The 20,512-nt window shown below is 36.5% G+C and overlaps 1 protein-coding gene across 4 annotated transcripts; it reads right to left on the reverse strand.

Annotated features, from left to right (window-relative positions):
- On the reverse strand, nucleotides 1,633–17,965 carry LOC109706500. Of its 4 annotated transcripts, none has more exons than XM_020227368.1 (6): nucleotides 16,020–17,965; nucleotides 13,598–14,712; nucleotides 10,441–10,528; nucleotides 3,634–3,699; nucleotides 2,919–3,071; nucleotides 1,633–1,954 (listed from the first exon to the last, which is right to left on the reverse strand). In XM_020227368.1, the coding sequence occupies exon 1, from the start codon at nucleotides 17,446–17,448 to the stop codon at nucleotides 16,504–16,506; it is 945 nt and encodes a 314-aa protein (XP_020082957.1). In that variant the 5' UTR covers nucleotides 17,449–17,965; the 3' UTR covers nucleotides 1,633–1,954; nucleotides 2,919–3,071; nucleotides 3,634–3,699; nucleotides 10,441–10,528; nucleotides 13,598–14,712; nucleotides 16,020–16,503. The 4 variants fall into 4 exon arrangements, with proteins under 4 accessions (XP_020082957.1, XP_020082958.1, XP_020082959.1 ...); XM_020227369.1 differs by having other exon boundaries at nucleotides 10,441–10,537; XM_020227370.1 differs by having other exon boundaries at nucleotides 10,441–14,712; nucleotides 16,065–17,965.

The raw sequence follows: 20,512 nt of genomic DNA on the forward strand, positions 1-20,512 counted from the left end.
TGAAAAATTATTTTAGATATTGACTTGGGCAAAAGAGCTTAATTGCGGTGAGATAAGGCATGCCAAAAGTCATTTTGAATAGGACTTCGATAGACCTGAACAGTCAAAATTACAAGTGTGTCAAAAATTTTAAAATTTCAACAATAAACACCATATGATATGATATGTAAACAAGCGAAAATTTGGCAAACGGCTTTGAAAATAAGGCGCAATTAATTACCTCGCGAAAATCACTTTGATTACGACTATACTATGCTCAGGATTAAGATTAAGATTAAGATTAAGATTACGAAAGCTATGGGAGAATCTAATTGGACGGTTTCGTCTCCAATTAGCACCTTAAACAAAGTCAGATCAGCTTTCAATTAATGGGAGGAACATCAATGACGAACCTGTCAAAGCACGGCGTGCATCAAGTTGCACTTAGTCGGCAAACAATTCCCAAATTTTTAGCTATGTTTTATTTTGGTCCTCTAATTTATTTTGTTTACGCAGTCGATCAGATCTGTAATTCTTATTATTGACTCATTTAATAAATTTTTCATTGCCTAACTCTAAAGAAAATTTTCATGTGTTAAGTTTTAATACTGACACCACAAATTCTATTTAGTGCTAATGTAGCAATTTTTAAGTTAGCTAATTAAGTTTAATTTTCACAGGAGGGATTTACTTAAAATAAATAATTAAAATACGGACCTAATTACAAAAATATTTATGAGGATTGGAATGAGATTTTGGGTCCTTAACCAATGCAATTTATATCCTGCAAGAAAATATAATTTGTTTTTAATATGTTTTCTTCTTTCATATTTGTGCGAAAAGACCTTTTTCATATTATGCAGTTGTTGGCCAGAGGTGGTGATTGTGAAATTATGGACTTACCTGCCCAAAAAAAGTACATGACATAAAATAAACAAAGAAAAATAGCATATGAAGAAAATTAGCGTACGTGCGGGTGTTGAAAAAATTGTTCATACATGTTTAAGTCAGGGGCAAATGTCTTATATATTCACTAGGCTTTGTTTGGCATCATTTCACCGTTTATTAACACAAATATTCTCTATATTTGAATATGCAATGTATCAATTTTCGGTTAGCTTCAAATATATTCATACATTCAAACAGGATCTGAAAAATCTTGATATTTATGAATCGATAGGAGAATATATTTCACCTATAAAATTATCTATCTTATTCTGAAAACATGGTTTACAAGCCGAATATGATATTTTTTCTAGATATTTGATAATATTCCTTATCTACCAAGCATACAAATTTCTTAAGCAAATCAAAAAGGTATAAAAAATAATATATTCGTGCATCCAAATAGCGGTTAAATTTTAAGACGTCAAAATACGATATTTTTAATACGAATAAATCATTAAGATCCTATTTATTGTAATATGTTATCCAACGATAATGCATTCTTATGAAGTTTTTTTCCTGTAATTCAAAGCAAATAGCATGCTTTTTTGCTCCTTGAAAGCCCTTGGCAGTCATAATTTTAGTAGGATATCTTATTTTCTCTAAGTAATGATTTACTTTATTTTTTAAAAAAAATAATCTGTAGCCCAATATGACATTCCTTTTAGAAATTTAATGAAACTCTTTATCTACCAAATAATAAATGCCTTTTGAATAAAACAAAATATATACGGAATAAGATGATCATATGCATCCCAACAAAATGAGAATGAGAACCTTACGCTTTGATACCATATTTTTTTTTTTCCTTTTTAAATATTTTTGTCTACTTTTGCCACTGCTTATAGCAACTCATTTGACAAGGAGGAAAATTCTTATAATTTTGTTGTAGAAAAACGCAGAAAGAGGCCCATCTACTCGTTCTCTGAGTCAAACTATCCGGATTCCAGATCAAAATCACCCAAAAGTGGGTTTTGGTCCATCATGCTGATTAGTACTAAGACAGAGATAGAATTATCAGCCAGCCTGTCTGCAATTTGAGCATCAGGAAGAACATATTTAGTATGAAAGATAAAAATATGAAAAGGCAACAAAAACACATATTAAGGGAAAAGGTACAACATGCATATGGGATTAACAATGACACCCCCTACCCACTTCTTCTGGCCTACATCATGCAGTAATCAATGATTCAGTTCCTGTTTACCCTCCAAGACATGCCCCGCAAATAAGAAACCCTAACACCATGTGGCAGACCAATCTCCCAAGTCCTAAACCAACAAAACAAACTCCAAAAGCCCATCGGTAACATCTACTACTGTCCTTTCCTTCTAACCAAGTTAAAAGCCATAGGCATATCCCATTGAGAGCAGCATATAGAGTATGTCACATGCATATTCCAATCTCTCTCTCTCTCTCTCTCTCTCTCTCTATATATATATATATAGAGAGAGAGAGAGAGAGAGAGAGAGAGATTGGAATATGCATGTGACANTATATAAGTTCCTTAGTTTAGAGAAAATTAAAAATTTAAAAAAAAAAACTCCACTAAGCGTTCTTTAACAAAATTGAGAAATATTCTACCAGTAGGCAGTGACGGATTCAGAAAATATCTTTAGAGGGGTAAATATAAAATAGAGAGTAAATGTGAAAAAGTATAAAATATTTATCTTATATTTAAATAGATGCTTTTATTTTTTTCACTTGGATCCACATTTCTCACATTTGGATTTAAGAACCGTGTAGTTGGTATCACCTGGGAGCAAAGCAGTGTTTTACTTAACTTCTAAAACAAAGTAGGGTCAATTGGTCAACCAACGTGGGTTAACCCCAGCAGTGAACAAATGTGTCGGCCATTGTTAGTAAGCTTATCTTTAATCCTTCCAGTAAAATTTTGTTCTTAGATTTCTAAAGTAGATGCTTAGTATAACGATGAACAGTTAGAAAGTTATTCTAAAATTATCCAAAAAGTAAAGGACCTGTTTATAGATTACCTTTTTAGATAGAGCACAAAAGATTCATGTGAATTGTGGGGGAGGGGGGGTGGTCCACTGTTGCACATGCCGGAACTTGATGCAGTTGTCTTGTAACTTTGCAGCTTGAACGGCTTGTGACTACCTTGAATATACAATAACTTTTTGTGATGCCTACATATAGTGCAGTGCATCATAGATTAGGCAAAGGTGCAATGGAGCCCGCAACTGTATTTGTTTCCGTCAATAACAACAAAAAAGGTTCATTTATTTTTCATATATTTCGAATCACGCAATTGACTACAAAACAGAGCAAGTATGCCCTGTTTGAGAGGAAAAAGAGAACAATGAATAAATAACAAGGAGAGAGAAACAAACAAAGGACAAGGCAAGAAAGGGATTTAAAAAAAAAGGGTCATGTATTATTGCACATAAAAAATGACCAATGTGAGAAAAAAAGAGAACAAAATTGTGCAGCATATAAGCACCATGCAGCTAAGGAATAATTAGCAGAGATAGGAACACTACAAATCCTCATTCCAGATCTATATTGATTGTATGAAAGACATTTTGCTATTGAAGAACAAATGATTGGCTATTTCTTGTTTGTTTGATGTTCGGAAAACAACAAATAAATCAAATCACAATAGAACATCAACTTGTGCTAGAGATATCATCAAAAGAGCATTATGTCCATGTTGACAGCAACAGCAGAGAAGGAAAGAAGTTTGGATACCTCACAGTAATGTAATTAGACGGGTTTCTGAGCACTTTCCAGAAGCGAAAACAACCTTCACATGAGCTGAAAGGAATGTAAAGCAGAAAAAAAGAGGTAAAAAACATGTCATAAATACAAGGAAAAAAGAAAAAAGTGAATAAAGGAAAGAGATAATTAGTTCACATTAAAACTTCCTTCTCATAAAAGTTCCTGAAAGCTCATACTTCTTCAATAGCATAAAAAGAGATGAAAATAGGCAGCTGCTGCTGCTGCTGCTGCTGCTGCTCCTCTACATTTACCGTCTGCAGCTCATCATTTTCTTAAGAGGAGCAGATATTACCTTGCTGCAGACTGCACGAGAGAAAATATGAAAGCAGAAGCCAAATTTCTGCTCTTGCCACATGGCAAGCTGAATTATCGACACGTGGCAAGTTTATTCAAGGCAATCTTATGTGTAACTCTGAAAAATTTTGAACAACTATGAAGAAAATAAGAGAGAGATTGGTTATGCAATCAGAATATCCATCTATAGTCACATTAGATATAGTCTTGTCTAATCTTATTTAAAGAATTTATCTCTACAAATAATTAGGTTTTATAATTTTTCGATATTTTTATAAACTAGATTTTTTCACCTTAAAATTAATTTACTTTTTTAGAAAAATAAATTTTAAAATGTTTGTGCATGGATTAACAACTAGTAAATATATCATTTTAAGGGTCTAAACAAGGTTCTCGACCAAACAAATGAGATGATGACAAGCGCTTTTGACCCACTTTCAGAACAACTTATCTACTCTGAGAAGTGTGTTTGAAGTGAATTTTCTTTTATATTCTTTCTTCTTCCGAACATAGTCTACAGTGACTCCAAACATAAAGTCTAGCAGTGTTATAGCAAAAAGTAAAGAGACTTGAGGTAGAAAGATATAAAAGACTACAAAGCATGTAACAAAGCCACTCTCCGTTAAGGCTTAATCCGTTCCCACTGTTCAAACAAGTGTTGTGCTATGAGTCAACGAATAGCCTCCCAGAATATAATGAAGCACTAACCCTAACCGCATTTGCACACACGATACTAAATTAAGTTGTCGGAAAAGGGATAGAACAAGAGTCGAAAAAAGTTATTATGAATGGAAACTTGAACTTTTTCATGTGTCCTTTAGCAGTCAACGCTATAGACTTGTATAGACCACGAATGTATCCTTAAGAAAGTGACAATTTGTGAACCGGTGTTTTATGAAGTGACTTTTCAATTTGTATATACGTGCTTCAGAAAGTGACTTTTTCAGTTTGCGTATTTCCATTTGATCATAACTATCAATTAGTTACTAGTACCTTTTTGTCCATTTGACCAATGCATATATGTCAAATTCAATTTATGTAAAAATTAATTCCAACAAACATATGCATGAAAGAACACACCATAAAGTTGTGTCTTTTCATACCTAATCCTTTTACATTCGTTCGCTAAGAATAACATCCTTTGATTAGAGTCACATCCATTCACTAAAAGTCAAAGGATAAACCAAATAACTGTATTATTTGAAAATTTTCTTACAGCAGGAAGGTGAAAAGGGCTTCCAACCATCAAAAGTAGAAGCTTCATTGCTAAGTTTTTGGTACTACTAAAGCTTGAAGCTGATACGAAGTTTTTTAATGGAAAAAAGCTATTAGATTTAAGCCTTGTTGGAGAATGCATCCTCCAAAAGAAACAGCTACAATGCAATATGATCCCCAAAAAAACTCGAAAGAGCCTCTGAGCTCTAATGTTTTAATGAAGAAACATCTTCTGGGATGTTTGCACTTAAAGGTATTTTTGTGAGCATGTTGACACATCAAAGCAATTGAGTCTAAAGAAGGCATTCCCCACACCAAGCCTTAGTACTTTGTTTGAGAAGCTTCTCAAAGAGCACTTCTAGATAAGGTCCGGTCATGAAAAATGACTCTATGTCAACATGTGCATTATGCACTATGGAGGCAGTATCAGATTTTACCTTTTTAGCAAAAGGGGATTTGAAGAAATGCAAATAATCAACATCTTGTATCTCATCCCAAACTGAACAGCTTCAAAACAGAACTTCATAAACAAGATTTCTTTGCAAGTGTGGCTCTAGTTACATTTAGGATAAGGCTTAAAAAAGAAGAAGACTTCCATGCTTCCTCCACTTAAATATAGCTCAATTGGTGAGTCATAAAAGGAAAATCAACAAGTTAACTCTACTAGCATCAAAAGAACTAGAAAAAGCATTCTTATACCAGAAGCACTCTCACCCACCCGCTAATAGTGACCCTAGGTCTCCCTTGTTACAATTTGATTCAAACCAGACTATCAACTTCAAATTTGATTGCAAAAGAAGCCAAAAACAATTCGGAGTTGGTATGATTTCAGCCTTCTCATTTGAATAGCGAATGTACGATAACATAACTCTCAAAGCTACAGTAAACTTTATTAAGACAACCGATTCCTATGCATCTCCTACCGGATCAATCCTGGGTAACATGGTATTCAAGTGACTCCAACACTCCTTAAAATCTGTGAAGTCATGGGTTCAACCCCCATCTCCCAAAAAAGGCTAATAAATCCCCAAATTACATGTATTGAGTTCGATTAGCAATTTGGCATCTTTTACTTTACCTATCAATTGCACATATCTTTATCTCTCTTAAATAAGAAGGGTGTTAAGACTTGCCTAGGCAATCTCTTGTGATACTGGCCTTTTGGATGAAAAACAATATTTAAAAATAAATACAGTATCCGCATTTAAGAGAAAAATCAACTAGAAGTAGTTCTCCTGAACATATGGTAAATTACACCATTGATCGTTTTGACTAATGGTCAAATTTCATTCAGATCATTGAACTAGCAAATTATATAATAAAGGCACTAAACTTTAATTACATTTCAGTAAGGTCGCTTCTCAAACTCTGACTAATTTTTCTTAATGAAATAACGATATAAGAGTTAATTCAACTGCTAAGGAGTAGCAAGACAATGGTTGCTAGTTGATTCAACTACTACATTATCTCATAACTATCAGGGCCCGTTTGGTTCAAAGTTTGTACTAATCCAAAAATCCTCCATTTATTCTTTTGAAAATATCATATCATTACCATTCAACTCAAAGTTGGATAATTGTAAAAGGTTTTGGTGAAGTATTAGAATCATTGTAGATTTCCAGCTAATAGGAATACTAGATAACCATAGATTAGGAGGTACTCTCATTTCCATACTTGATGGTGACCATTAGCGGCCCATTTGTAAGAATATACAAGTTCCTAACAATGGCAAATGGCATGATAAGTAGCCAACTGAGCATTTCAAATATAAAATATACAACATTCTCGAAATATTACAAACCTTGAAACAAAACGGCCCCTCAATATGAAACTATACAATATTAAAGAGTCAAGAGGTGATTTGAAACTGAATCAACAGGTAAATTATCACTAAGGGTGTTTGAGTAAAAAAAAAGAGGTGACATATATATATATATATAAGAATAAAATGAGAGAATAATTAGGATAGGATTTCTAGTTCATTTGAAATAAAAAAAAAATAAAAAAAATCTTTGTCATTTCAAAATAAAATAAAATAAGGAAGAGATTTAAAAATAGTATCAAATACTTAAATTCCTTATAAGCTATAAGGAATGATATAATTCCTTTTTAGAGGTTTATTTGAATTTTGTTTCCAAAATGATACTGATTCTTGGATCCCTATAAATTGGATCCAAGATGTAAGTGGGTTTTTTTTTGTAGGGAACTAGAAAGAAAAAAAAAAAAATACAAACAGTGAAGAAAAAAAAGAAGGTAAAAAAAAATTTTTTTTTTTCTTTTCTTCTTTTTTCTCTTCTCTCCACGTGTGCACACAGGGCGACACTCCCCTCCCTCCCTCCTGCCGCTCGTCACCAACCAAGGGAGGGGGGTGTGGTGTGCTCACAGCACACCCCCCCAACCCGTACAAGAAAGAAGAAAGGCTCGGCTACTTTATTTTGCGGCGGCGCGGCGACGATGACGACGACTTCGACAACGGCGATGACCTCGACAATGACACAACAACGACGACTTCGACGACGCGCAAAGAGGCCGTTTAGCGGCCTCTTTTCTTTTTCTTTTCTACGACGGCGATGGGTTGTTGCATACGCGCAAACGATGTAGTAGCGATTTTATGTCGGTTTGATCAACACAACCGTCTTCGTGATAGGTTGACCCGATCAAATTTGACATTCAATCGTTACTACATCATGCACGCGTATTCATTAAACTCATCTCCCTCAACATCAAAAGAAAATTTGTGCGCACAAGCGACGCGACGGTGACGATCCTTGTGTCGGATTGATTGAGCGGCCGTCTTCGTGATAGGCTCGACACTTTCGATCTCGACATTAGATCGTTACTCTCATTGGACTTATGATCATACCGAGCGGCCGTCTTCGTGATAGGCTCGACACGGTTGAACTCCGATTCGGACCAAAATGATAACAACAAAAATAAAATAATAATAATAAAAAAAAGGATAATAAATATTTTTCTCGGGTCGCCGTCTTCGTGATAGGCTTGACCCGAGTCCGGATCATTAAACCGGGTCGCCGTCTTCGTGATAGGCTTGACCCGGGTTCGGTTAATTAAACCGGGTCGCCGTCTTCGTGATAGGCTTGACCCGGGTTCGGTTAATTAAACCGGGTCGCCGTCTTCGTGATAGGCTTGACCCGGGTTCGGTTAATTAAACCGGGTCGCCGTCTTCGTGATAGGCTTGACCCGGGTTCGGTTAATTAAACCGGGTCGCCGTCTTCGTGATAGGCTTGACCCGGGTTCGGTTAATTAAACCGGGTCGCCGTCTTCGTGATAGGCTTGACCCGGGTTCGGTTAATTAAACCGGGTCGCCGTCTTCGTGATAGGCTTGACCCGGGTTCGGTTAATTAAACCGGGTCGCCGTCTTCGTGATAGGCTTGACCCGGGTTCGGTTAATTAAACCGGGTCGCCGTCTTCGTGATAGGCTTGACCCGGGTTCGGTTAATTAAACCGGGTCGCCGTCTTCGTGATAGGCTTGACCCGGGTTCGGTTAATTAAACCGGGTCGCCGTCTTCGTGATAGGCTTGACTCGGGTTCGCTTAATTAAACCAGGTCGCCGTCTTCGTGATAGGCTTGACCCGAGTTCGGTTCAATTAAACCGGGTCGTCGTCTTCGCGATAGACTAGACCCGAGTCAACTAAACCATAATGATAAATTAAATCGGATTATAAGCCGATCAAGTCTAATCAATGAGTTTAATTGAACCATTAAAGACATAACCGAACCAAATCAAACTACAAGCTAGTTTGACTTGAACCAAACCATGAAGGATCCAAATCGAACCTGAAAGGAACCGACTCAACCGAACCAGGAAGGATTCGACTCGAACCAAAGTGGATTTGATCCGAACCGAGCCAAATGGATTTAACTTGATCCAAAGTGGATTTGACCTGATCCGAACCAGGAAGGATTCGACTCGAACTGAAGCGGATCCAATCCGAACCAAACCAAATGGATTCAACTTGATCCGAAATGGATCTGATCCGGACAGAACCATAAAGGATTCAACTTGAACTAAAGTGAATCCGATCTGATCCGAACCAAACCGGATCCGAACCGAACCGAACCATAAAGGATTCGACTTGAACCAAGGTGAATCCGATCTGAACTGAACCGAACCGGATCCGAACTGAACAGAATCATAAAGGATTCGACTTGAACCGATGCTGATCCGATCCAAGCTGAACCGAACCGGATCTCGTCTGAACCAAATCATAATGGATTCGACTTAAACCGAAGCGGATCTGATCCGAGTTGAACCGAACCGGATCCCGTTTGAACCAAATCATAATGGATTTGACTTGAACTCGAACCGAAGCGAATTCGATCCGACTCGAACCTAAGCGGATCCGATCCGAACCAAGCCGGAAAGGATCCGACTTGAACCGAACCGGATCCGAATCAAACCAGATCCTGTCTGAACCGAACCGAACAGGATTCAACTTGAACAAAAGTGAATCCGAACTGAACCGAACCGAATCCGGTCCGAACCAAACCAAAGTAAATCCAATCCAATCAGAACCATAAAGGATCCGACTAGAACCGAAGTGGGTCTAATCCAAACCATGAAGGATCCGACTCGAACTGAAGTAGGTCCAATCTGAACCGAACAGGATCCAACTTGAACTGACTCGAGCTGAATTCGGTTCAACCCGATTAGGATCCGACTCGAACTGAAGCGGGTCCAACCCGAACAGAACAAGATCCGATTTGAACCGACTTGAGTTGAATTCGGTTCAATCCGATCAGGGTCCGACTCGAACCAAGGTGGGTCCGACCCGAATCGAACTATGAAGAATCCGATTCGAACCAAACCATGAATGACCACTCGCCCTAGAAACACCCTACGGCGGGGCCGGTTCGTTCGCGGCAGACAAAGGGATAAATTATAACAGCATCATCTCAAAGAAATGATGTAGGCAACTAAATTAGCTACCACCACATTGGTTTGCTTGGGAAATTACATTAGAGTTTTAACTCAGAGATTTGATTAAAATAGAAATTAAAGTTTGGTGACTCAATTGAAACAAATTAAAGACCAGTGAGCTAAATGAAATTTCACATAAACTGCAGCAATGAATGATGTAATCCCCAGAGAACAAGAACTCTTACGTGAGAACTACAAAAGCCAGTAATGAGAGCACCACTTGATGAAATTAAGTAAAAAGGTTAATCTTTGCTTTCCTTCTCTTAAATAAGGAGGCAGATAAACTGAATACTGATTATAGAAGCTCAAATTCTGGAGGGACTTACATGACAATTGTCCGATTTTAAGATTGTGCTAACAACTTCTCTTGAATGGTTATCAACCGATCCTTCACTACCTGAGCACCCGGTTTTCCTGAAAAAGCTTTTGACAATAACAATGATAATACACAAACGTGCAAGTGCAGAGTAGAAATGAACTTATCAATATCCAAGTTATTCACAGAATAATGATCAACGAACAGATAGGATACATCTGCAATTCCAAATCTTTAGATGCTTCAGAAAATATTGAATGGTGCAAATTGAGAATTATCAATTTGAGTTTCTATCCATGCAAGTAATAACAAACCAAAGAGAACAAAGGTATAAATCTAATGTTCCTTTACTGTCACTTAGCTTGGTCCCACATTTTAAGGACGCAAAAAGATATCCCCAGATTGGCTGTTCCAAGCTATTCCAAGTTTCAAGCTATTCATTATTTAGTGCCAATCTGCTACTCATTACTAGTTCAAAGATATTTGGGATTTCACCAACTTGGGATTTTATCCGTAAGCGACTGAAATTCCAACAACAGAATTCTTTGGAGACATAGAAGAAGATGAATTCTGTTGATTTTCATATCAAATGCTCTCTCATATGCAGAAGATTAAACACAAAAATATTTCACACATATATCGAGTGCCTACATACATGACACACTTTATATATAATGAATAAATACATATATTGCCAGAAGCAAGTAAACTAAGAGGAAATTAAGCAACCAAAAAGTATTCAATATCAATCTGATTCTAGCATAATTTTGGAATAACCTATGCATGGAGCAAGCTTGGGTACCTGCCCATGTCAAAACATGCTCGGACAGGTAGCATAATCAAATGTGATTACATGCGCATATGTAAATCATGTATGCACGCACCAACCATGTAACAGAAATTATAATTTGTCTAAGCATGCTCCAATCATGTCACAAAAATATAAATGTCTGATGACTCTGATCAAATCTCTAAACAGTGATTTAATTTGTGTGTACCAATTGAAGGACCAGGCACCAATATTCCATGAAAGAAGTAACTAGACATAAACATAGTAATTCATCCAATGACAACTAAACCCCTTGTTTAAGTTTAAATGAAAATTGGCAAATTGTAATTTTGTCAGAGAATTTGTACAAATCATCCAATAATACAATAGAGTGGATAGATAGATTGGTAAATACAATAGAGTGGATAGATAGATTGGAAAACGACCATTAAAACTGAAGTTCCAATGAAATACAACATGAATTTGGTCGATCTTGTAATCCTGAATGAGAATTTCTAAAAACACACTAATTACAATGGAAAAAAGATACTCTAAATAGACCTGTAATGATTATACATTATTGAGAGAAAAGAAAGGAAAATAATACTCAAATCTGATAAGAACAAGTTCATAAAACGCATAGGCATGTTAAAGTCACAAGTGCTTATACGCAATATCAACCATGATGACAAAAAAACAGTTGAAGAGCTGCTTGTCTGGTTCCAGTTGGATACTTAATGCCCTTCATCAACTAACTAAAAATTGGACCATTCGTCAAGTACATTGTATAGAAAAAGCATTTTAGCCTTAAGCTTCATCGAGTTCAAAGTGTGGAAATTAAAGTGAAAAAAAACCTTAGATACATTCACATTAATGTAATTAAGTTAGAGTTGCCATAGTTTTGCAATAGCTCATGGAAACGAAAATTGACATACAATCATCCTTTTTCATAATCAATAACTATCTTCTCTTCAGATGCTGTCTTTCAAAATTTTACTAAAATAAAATAACAGGATAATATGGAAGGTTTATGTTGGATAACAATGTAATAATCAACAAAGACTTTATGCCATTACTTCAAGCCCTGCATTTATCAGTCTGATATACTCTTATTGAATTTACAACTATGTAGAAATGATCACTATAATATCACCTCAAAAAAGAAAAGAAAAAGGAAATAAAAGCATGGAATGATGATTCATCATTCCATTTTCTATCCCAATGCATTCCTATTCCATTTCCCATTTCCCATTTCCATTTCAATCATGAACCAAACATGGCCATAATGTAGTTTTCAGACAAGTCATATTTCAGTCGTTTGTAAGAGCTGAATTAATTTTTTTAGAAAAAAACCAAACATTTATTACCATCAAATACCACTTAGAACAATGACAGATCAACTAAAGGAAAACAATAGAGACATATTGAATACAAAGAGAGTCCAAATAAAAGAATAAGCATTCTAATTAGCTGTAATTTCAAGAGCTCAATATTAAAAGTCAAAAATACCTTTGGCGGAAACACCAAGAGATTCCAAATAAAAGGATAAGCATTCTAATTAGCTGTAGTTTCAAGAGCTCAATATTAAAAGTTGAAAATACCTTTGGCGGAAACACCAAGCATCATGGCATATTACCATATAGAATTTATTAAATACAGACAAAGCATTAAGGCCTTGTTTGGTAATGCGATGGCTACAAGCATTGTTTTTATGCTTTGGAAGGCCCAAAAAATTGAAAAGCACTGCCCCCCTCCAATGCTATGAATTGGGATGGAACCGCATAGGCATGCAACCTGCTTTTCGCCACCGCATTACAGAAGTAGGCCTAAAACCATATGCGAATACTCCAAATAGAGAAAAGCTATAGATAAATAGAGAAAGAAAGGAAGTACACTAAAATCAGTAACTCACACATCATACACACAAAACAAAGTTCCGAATGATCAACTGTAAAATAATTAGGAGATCCACAAACAAATTAGTCAAAAGAATAACAGAAATTGGAAATGAAACTCCCATAGCAGTCCCCAACACAGTCAATGGTCTACGTAGCAACTTTGATGGCATTATTCACTGTTATGCAGCAAATAATTGAATTGTTGGGAGACTAAATATTAAACTAATAAGAAAAAATTCCATGAATTTGGGAGATTGAATATTAGAATATCAGGGGAAAAAAGCCCATGAATTTGTCATTGAAATCCCCCAAGGGCAGTCTCTGAAACTATGAATAATTCATGTAGCAACTTTGATGACTTATTCATTATTATGCAGCAAACTATTGAATGATTAGGAGATTCAACACAAAATTAATTAGAAAAACAAAGAATATGGTATTGAAACCCTTCTAGCAACTTTGGCAATCTTAATGCATAGGATGTGAAGTGAGGAACTTACAGAACATTCTCCTATAAGTTACACAACATTTATTCAGCCGATTTGTCTTCAGAGTCAGCTTCATGCCATAGATTACACAGAGGTAGATTTTTAGATGTAGATGCTTCCTCAAGAATAATAAACATACAACAAAATGGACCAGACTGTGACTAGACTTTAGATCGTGCCAGATTGTATTGAGAGTAGCTTGATTGTGGGACCAACTGCCCAATCCTAAGAATTATTCCATCCCTGATCCTCACTGAATCCTCCAACTTAGTCTTCAAACTGTGTGATGTGGTTCTGTACATACTGAGCCAAATTATGTTATTCTGTACATAATAGTCCAAATAGAAGCCTGTAGGCACAATTTCCTTGTCGAACCAGAATACTTGGCCGTCTATGATCTTATTTGTTTAAATAATGGAAGCAAAACTTCATAAGCAGAAAAGGCCACTCCTGTTTGAGTTACTGTGAGTTCAGCTCCATAGCTTCTTTAGAGTCTCGGAAAGAAGCCACTGAGCTGCAATTATAGTTGCTCTTGTGAGTGCTTCAAGTGTTCAAACCATTACAGCAAAATCAAGACAATATACGTGATTTTGCAATTCTTTCAGTCGACCACAGTCCTAGCAACTGCTACAGCTACATCCGGCTGCATTAATTGTTGATAGGGAGGGCTTTTGGGCCCTGTCCATGCACATGACAGAAGGGAATTTCAACCAGGGACTATAGAGGATCTCTAAAAAACAAATGGAAGCACCAGCTACTCTCATTCTTCCTTATTTTGTTGTGTCTATGGCTTCTTTCTCAGTCTGGTTCTCAACCAAAGAACATTGTTGGTATTTGAACATAAATATTTCATTACTGAGAAAGCCTTTTAGTTTGAAGAAGGGCAGTCCTATGTTTTCAGCATTTCAAGGGGAAATAAATCCAAAAACATGTAAATGTGTTCTTTGAAGGTATGCTATCCTTTTTTTTCCAGATAACCCCTTCTCCATAATCTGACTAGAATAAAGATATAGAATACAACAGGAGGTGTCTTTACACAGGATGTAAGAAAATGACAAGAGTTTCGACCTATAACTTCTAGCCTGAGTATGGTTAAATATGCTCAGTATACAACAGACAACCAAAGCCTGCAAAAACGAATACGCTGTCATACTTTAAATTTGTTGGCTCAAATTATTCACAAAATTAAAAGACATAAATCAAATACAACTGATATGCAGCATAATCAGGAAAAAAAGAAAAAAAAAAAAACATGAAGCAAATAGTATAAAGACCGAAAGACCTACTATCTCAAGGCTCATTAATCCTCATATAGGTATGGTAAAACAGACCAAGGGACGTAAATTTGAGTCGTTTGAACAAAGCAAATGATAGTACTGACATACGTATCCATAATTGGAAATATAAAATTTATATTTATCAGAGCTAGATGACAGAAACAACAGACCACACTTAACTTGCATCTTTTCTCTACAATGGACACAAGAAGTGTGTTTGGCAGTTACTAATGTTCATAAAAATGTTTTAATTCACATGAAATTTCATCTTTTTGACTGCAAATTCATGAATATGGGCATTGGCATATGTAGGTGCTTTTGTTTACACACTTAATTCAACATTGAAGTTCGCAAGATTAAAAAATAAAAAAATTACCTTTTCTCTGAAACAAAGTAAACTAGAGATACGGACACAGTTGAATGCTGTTTCTAGTTTTCATTTATGATCACTGGCTCACTAGTGCAGAAAAGATTCAGAAACACCACAAGTTAAAAAGGCAATTCTGCATGCCAAAAATAACAAAGAGCTCTATTCCTGTTCATTTGGTTTTTAAATGTACAAAATAGAGAAGCAGATCCATCATCCAAAAAATAGTGGCTTCATACAGTCACAAGATGTTAAATTTAATGTTAATAGACTACCTAAAAACCGCACTCTTTACGCTTTTCCAATCTAACATATAATACAACGATACAAGCATGAAGATTTAGGGGAAATTACATAGTAGGCCATAGATCAGTCAGTTGCTACATGTAATATAGTTTTTACAAGAGCTCTTTCCATTTAGTTACTACTTAGAGATGGATAACAATGTAGGAAACTTCTTAACAAGAAAAAACAACCCAAAACAATGGTGTATTTACTAAACTGACCCGCGAAAAACCAGCTAGTATAATGACAAACTGCAATACTTCAATTGGAAGTCGCACTTCCATTAGTTTGTGGATAGTCCAAGAAGAGAACAGCTACTAATAAAAATAGAAACTAAGCAAGCATGATAAGAACAAAAATTACGAACAAATTACATAAACGTTAAACTTCCGAATGCACAATGTCAAATTATTATTGCATTCATATTAAGATATTCAAAAAATAATCTTGAAATTAGTATTTAAACCTACATAGCGAAACATGCACTGTGAATTGGGAAACTTACAGAATATTCTAAAATAATTTACACAAAAAAGTTGTTCTGGAGTACCGTCTCCGGAGTCGGTCCCCTCCATAGACTACATAAATCAGAAGCTCCGATCGCGGCGCAGCTGCTCCTTACAAATGCTGAATATACAACAGACGGATTATATTCTTTTCTTTGGAAAGATTGACCAGAAAATACTCCCCTCCATAGATGACATAAATCAGAAGTACCAATTGCGGCGCAGCTGCCTCCTCACAAATGCTAAATATACAACAGACGGATCAGATTGACCATAAGATACTCTCCCTTACGTGCCAAGCACAAAGCATGATCTTCAAGGCTTTTCCTGCCACGCCAAGCCATGAAATCCTTCCATTTTGCACCACTAAGCTGTGCGGTGTCGTTTCGTCCAAGTAGGCCCAAACAGAAGCCCTCAGGCACCAAAAAACTCACATCCAGACACAAGTTTCTTGGAACCAGATAAATTTTACTTCAATCGATCTTATTCCTCAAACGAGCGGAAGCATATTTTTTCCAGTAGCAACGGCCAATCCTCCCCAAGCTGCTGTGGGTTTACCTCCATTGCTACTCTAAAATCTTGCAACGATATCGCCATCAGTCCTTGATTATTTCTCACCTCATGTGCGGCCTCCAACAACCCACGGCCCCTCTCCACATTTACATGATTCGGCAGCCAAACGCCATTGATCGGCTTTGCCGGCGGCCGCAAATCCTTTATCACACCATGCCCGGAAAACCTCGCACCGACCAGGCCAACACATGACCTTATCAACCGCTTCAGATAAGCATCCAACCCATTATTCAAAACATCCGCGCAATCCATCCCCACACCTCCCAACCCCTGCGCTCGGGCTATTCTCTCCATCCTTCTCTTCAGCACCTCGGTCTCGCACAATTCACCGCAATCACAGCAACCGCCGAATCCACCGACTGCCGACGGCAGCTGGGGCTTGCGGGCCCCGCCGACACTCGGGGGGCAGAACGGTATCCCGAGCGGGGCACGCAGAGGACCGCGGGACCGTCTCAATTCCTCCTCCTCATCTTGAGGCGTCAGCTTCTCCTCCATCCGCGACCGCTTGGCACCGCTCTCTCGAATTTCGCCATTCTCCCTGACAACATCCTCATTATACCGCTTGATCTTAAACCCCTCGCAACTGGAATTCTTTGCTCTCGCAATTAGCGAATGCGGCGGCGGCGTCGGGTGGGACGCATTGGCAAGGACAGCGCGGATGAGGTGGTTGTGCAGAGCGAGGTTCTCGCGGCCGAGCGCGGCGAGGCAGAGCCGCGTAAACTCCGCTCTGCTGAGCTTCTGAGAGAGGAGGGCATTGAGATAGCCGAAGTAGCGCCGGGCCCGATCGGGCCCGACCCGGCGCGCGATCTTCGACTTGAGCTCGGCAAGGTTAACCCTAGGAGGCTGCTGTAGCATCTTCTTCCACCTATCAGAGAAACCCTAATTCGCCATTACCGCCCGATCCCCGGCTCGTTCGCCGGCGCAGGGATCTCATCGCGAACCCTAATTCCCAGGAATTGGGAGCGAAACAATGGGGGTGGGATTCGGAAACCCTAATTGAGAGATTGAGGAGCTGGATCGGAGGAGTCGGCGACGCTTACCTCGTAGCGCTGGGGGATTTCTAGAGCTTTCTCTCGAGAGAGCGCTACTCCACCACTTGGCGGTGTTTACTTTCTCTCTCTCTCTCTCTCTCTCTCTCTCTCTCTCTCTCTCGGGAGCTCGAGCTGGAGGTGGAGGTGGAGGAGGAGGCCGTTGAATTGAGTTTGATCGCAGGAGAGCGAAAAATAGTTGTTTTCTGTTTTTTTTAATTATCATTATTATTATTATTATTATTTTCTTTTTCTTTTTTTTTTTTCCTAACCCCCTTCACACTCTCTCTTTTTCTAAATTTTTCATAAACTTTTGGATGTGTTTTGCGGAATAAAGAAGTGGTTGCCGCTGACTAATATCAGAGTTTGTTCACGTTTTGACCTCGCACTCTTTGTTGGTCTTTAAGATAGGTGAATATCCAAATCATTTGGGTGGACCTGGTCCACAATATAAGCCATGCACCACCTAAGCCATCGCCCTCCCTCGCCTATCTCACCTTTCAATCTCCGCCCCACTAATAATAACATTATAGTCACTGGTTTAGCACATGTTTGCTTTACCACCCTCTAGTTTACTTATTCTAAATTTTTTTTACTTCAAAATATTTTTCTGTAACTTCTTAAACCACATAGTAGAATGATAGAAATATAGTTAACTATAGAAGGGATCAGCGTGATATACATATTTGATGTAGAGAATAATGGATAGTTTAGCAATCTACCTTCCTCCACACATCACTTGATATCTTTATTGTTTTAAAAGAAATTAATTGTAAATTGCAAAAATAAATGATATTTTTTTAGTACGATGGTAGTTTTACTGATTGATGAAATGAATGAACGGTATATATATTTGAGTAGTCCACCGCTAACATTGTGGACCAACTCTAGGCAATAATTTTCCATTATTTTTTAAAATGAGAAATGCTAGGTGCACACCTAAAAATAACATCCAACGGCGCAAACACTCTTTTTTTACAATTTTAATATTAAAAAAAAAAGAGTTGATAAAACTATTATGAACATATTGACACTTAGGGGCTGTTTGGTTGCACGTATTTGCAACTGCCCCGCAGTTGCAAATGCATGCAACCTCAATTCCTATATTTGGTTTAGTGCAGTTGAGCCCAATTGCTGCAGTTCCAACTGCACAAGAAGGTCCAAATGCTGCAATTGGATCTACATCCAAATTGGTTGCAGTTCCAACTGCAGCAGTTGGTGAGGAATAGGATCACCCACAAATTAATAATAATAAATAAATAAATTATATATATATATATGGATATATGGATAAATAAAAATTCTTATAAATAAACTCATACTAATAAAATTTTTTAGGCAATACAAGCTTTGTGCAAATAATTAAATTTTTTAAAATTTATTTATGTAAAATATAAAAATAATTTATTTTTCTAAATTTTTATAGAATGTGATTTTGTATGTTAACTTAATAAATTTTAATCAATTATAATTATTAAATTTGATAAAAAAAATGAGAGAATCATTTAAATTTTTAAAGTTTGATTTATCTATTAAAATTAAATAAATTGAAAATTTTAAATGTGCCCATTAATAAATTGAAGAATTGTTGAAAAATATAAAAATATTATATATATCTATTTATTTATTTATAAATAGTNTTAATAAATTGAAGAATTGTTGAAAAATATAAAAATATTATATATATCTATTTATTTATTTATAAATAGTAAGTTTAAATGATTAATAAAATTATACAATTATTCTATGCATAGTGAAGGTAATCTCATTACTATATCTGAAGAGGTGACAAAATTTATAAATACAGTTATCAACTTCATATTACCAAGCAAAAAAAATATAACTGCAGCAGTTGCAACTGTATAAAACCAAACAGACTATGTGTAGTTATAACTACAGCATTTGCAACTGCATGTATTTCCAACTGCACTGTTTCTGCAACTACATCCAACCAAATGGCCCCTTAGATGAATAAAATGTGGTGGTATAATTTAGAGCGATTTTTTGGGTGTATAATTAGGTAGTATGACTTTTTCAGGAATAAAAGTTGACACAAAGGATCAACGTGGTAGGGATTATTCTAGTGAATTAAGAGGAAAAATCCAAAGGAATAAAGGGTTGTATTCAAACTCGAAGCAGATCCCAAAGAGATTCAAAGAAGATTCAAAGTGAGCTCAAAGTGGGAAATAAGACCGTTGAGAATGAGAGGTCAAAGGGTTGAGTAGACTCATTTTGGCATGCATAGAGAAGAGAGATCGAATTGAGCGCCGCCGCTGCCGCCGCCACCAACAACAACTATAACAACAACGTAAGCATGCATATTAATGAGCTTTTTGCATGGCATTCCCCATTTAGCAAGTAGGACAAAGAGAATGACATTAATTTTATTCACTATCATTCTAGAATATTTAGAAAATAATATTAAGCCAATTACTCGTAGATTATATTTAGGAAATGTGATCTGTTTCATCAATATATAAGAACTAATAATGTTATTAATTTCGGTAAATTAATTTTGATCAAGTTTAATAAATCTCAATAATAATAATACTATAGGTATCTTCCGAATATATCCAATCATATAATATAGGTAATATTTAGTGAGTCGATTGTTAGATGTGGCACACGTGATTTATTCAAGACGATCCATAAAGATATAATCGATCTATTCAAGATAATCTATAAAGATACAGTAAATCCAACGGTTAGGATGTATCTGGATATATTTTTGATGGACGAACGTTACTTAACATCTTTGTATTAAGTTATATACAAATATGTAACATACGGGAGTCTGCTCTATCTCCAGGGATAAGAGAATAGACTTGAAACTTTTCGCTCTTTTGGAGATCATAAACAAGAATGACCCACGAGCAAGAATCGTCATTTTC

This window comes from Ananas comosus, linkage group 2 (assembly GCF_001540865.1).
Source record: "Ananas comosus cultivar F153 linkage group 2, ASM154086v1, whole genome shotgun sequence".
Lineage (NCBI taxonomy): Eukaryota > Viridiplantae > Streptophyta > Magnoliopsida > Poales > Bromeliaceae > Ananas > Ananas comosus.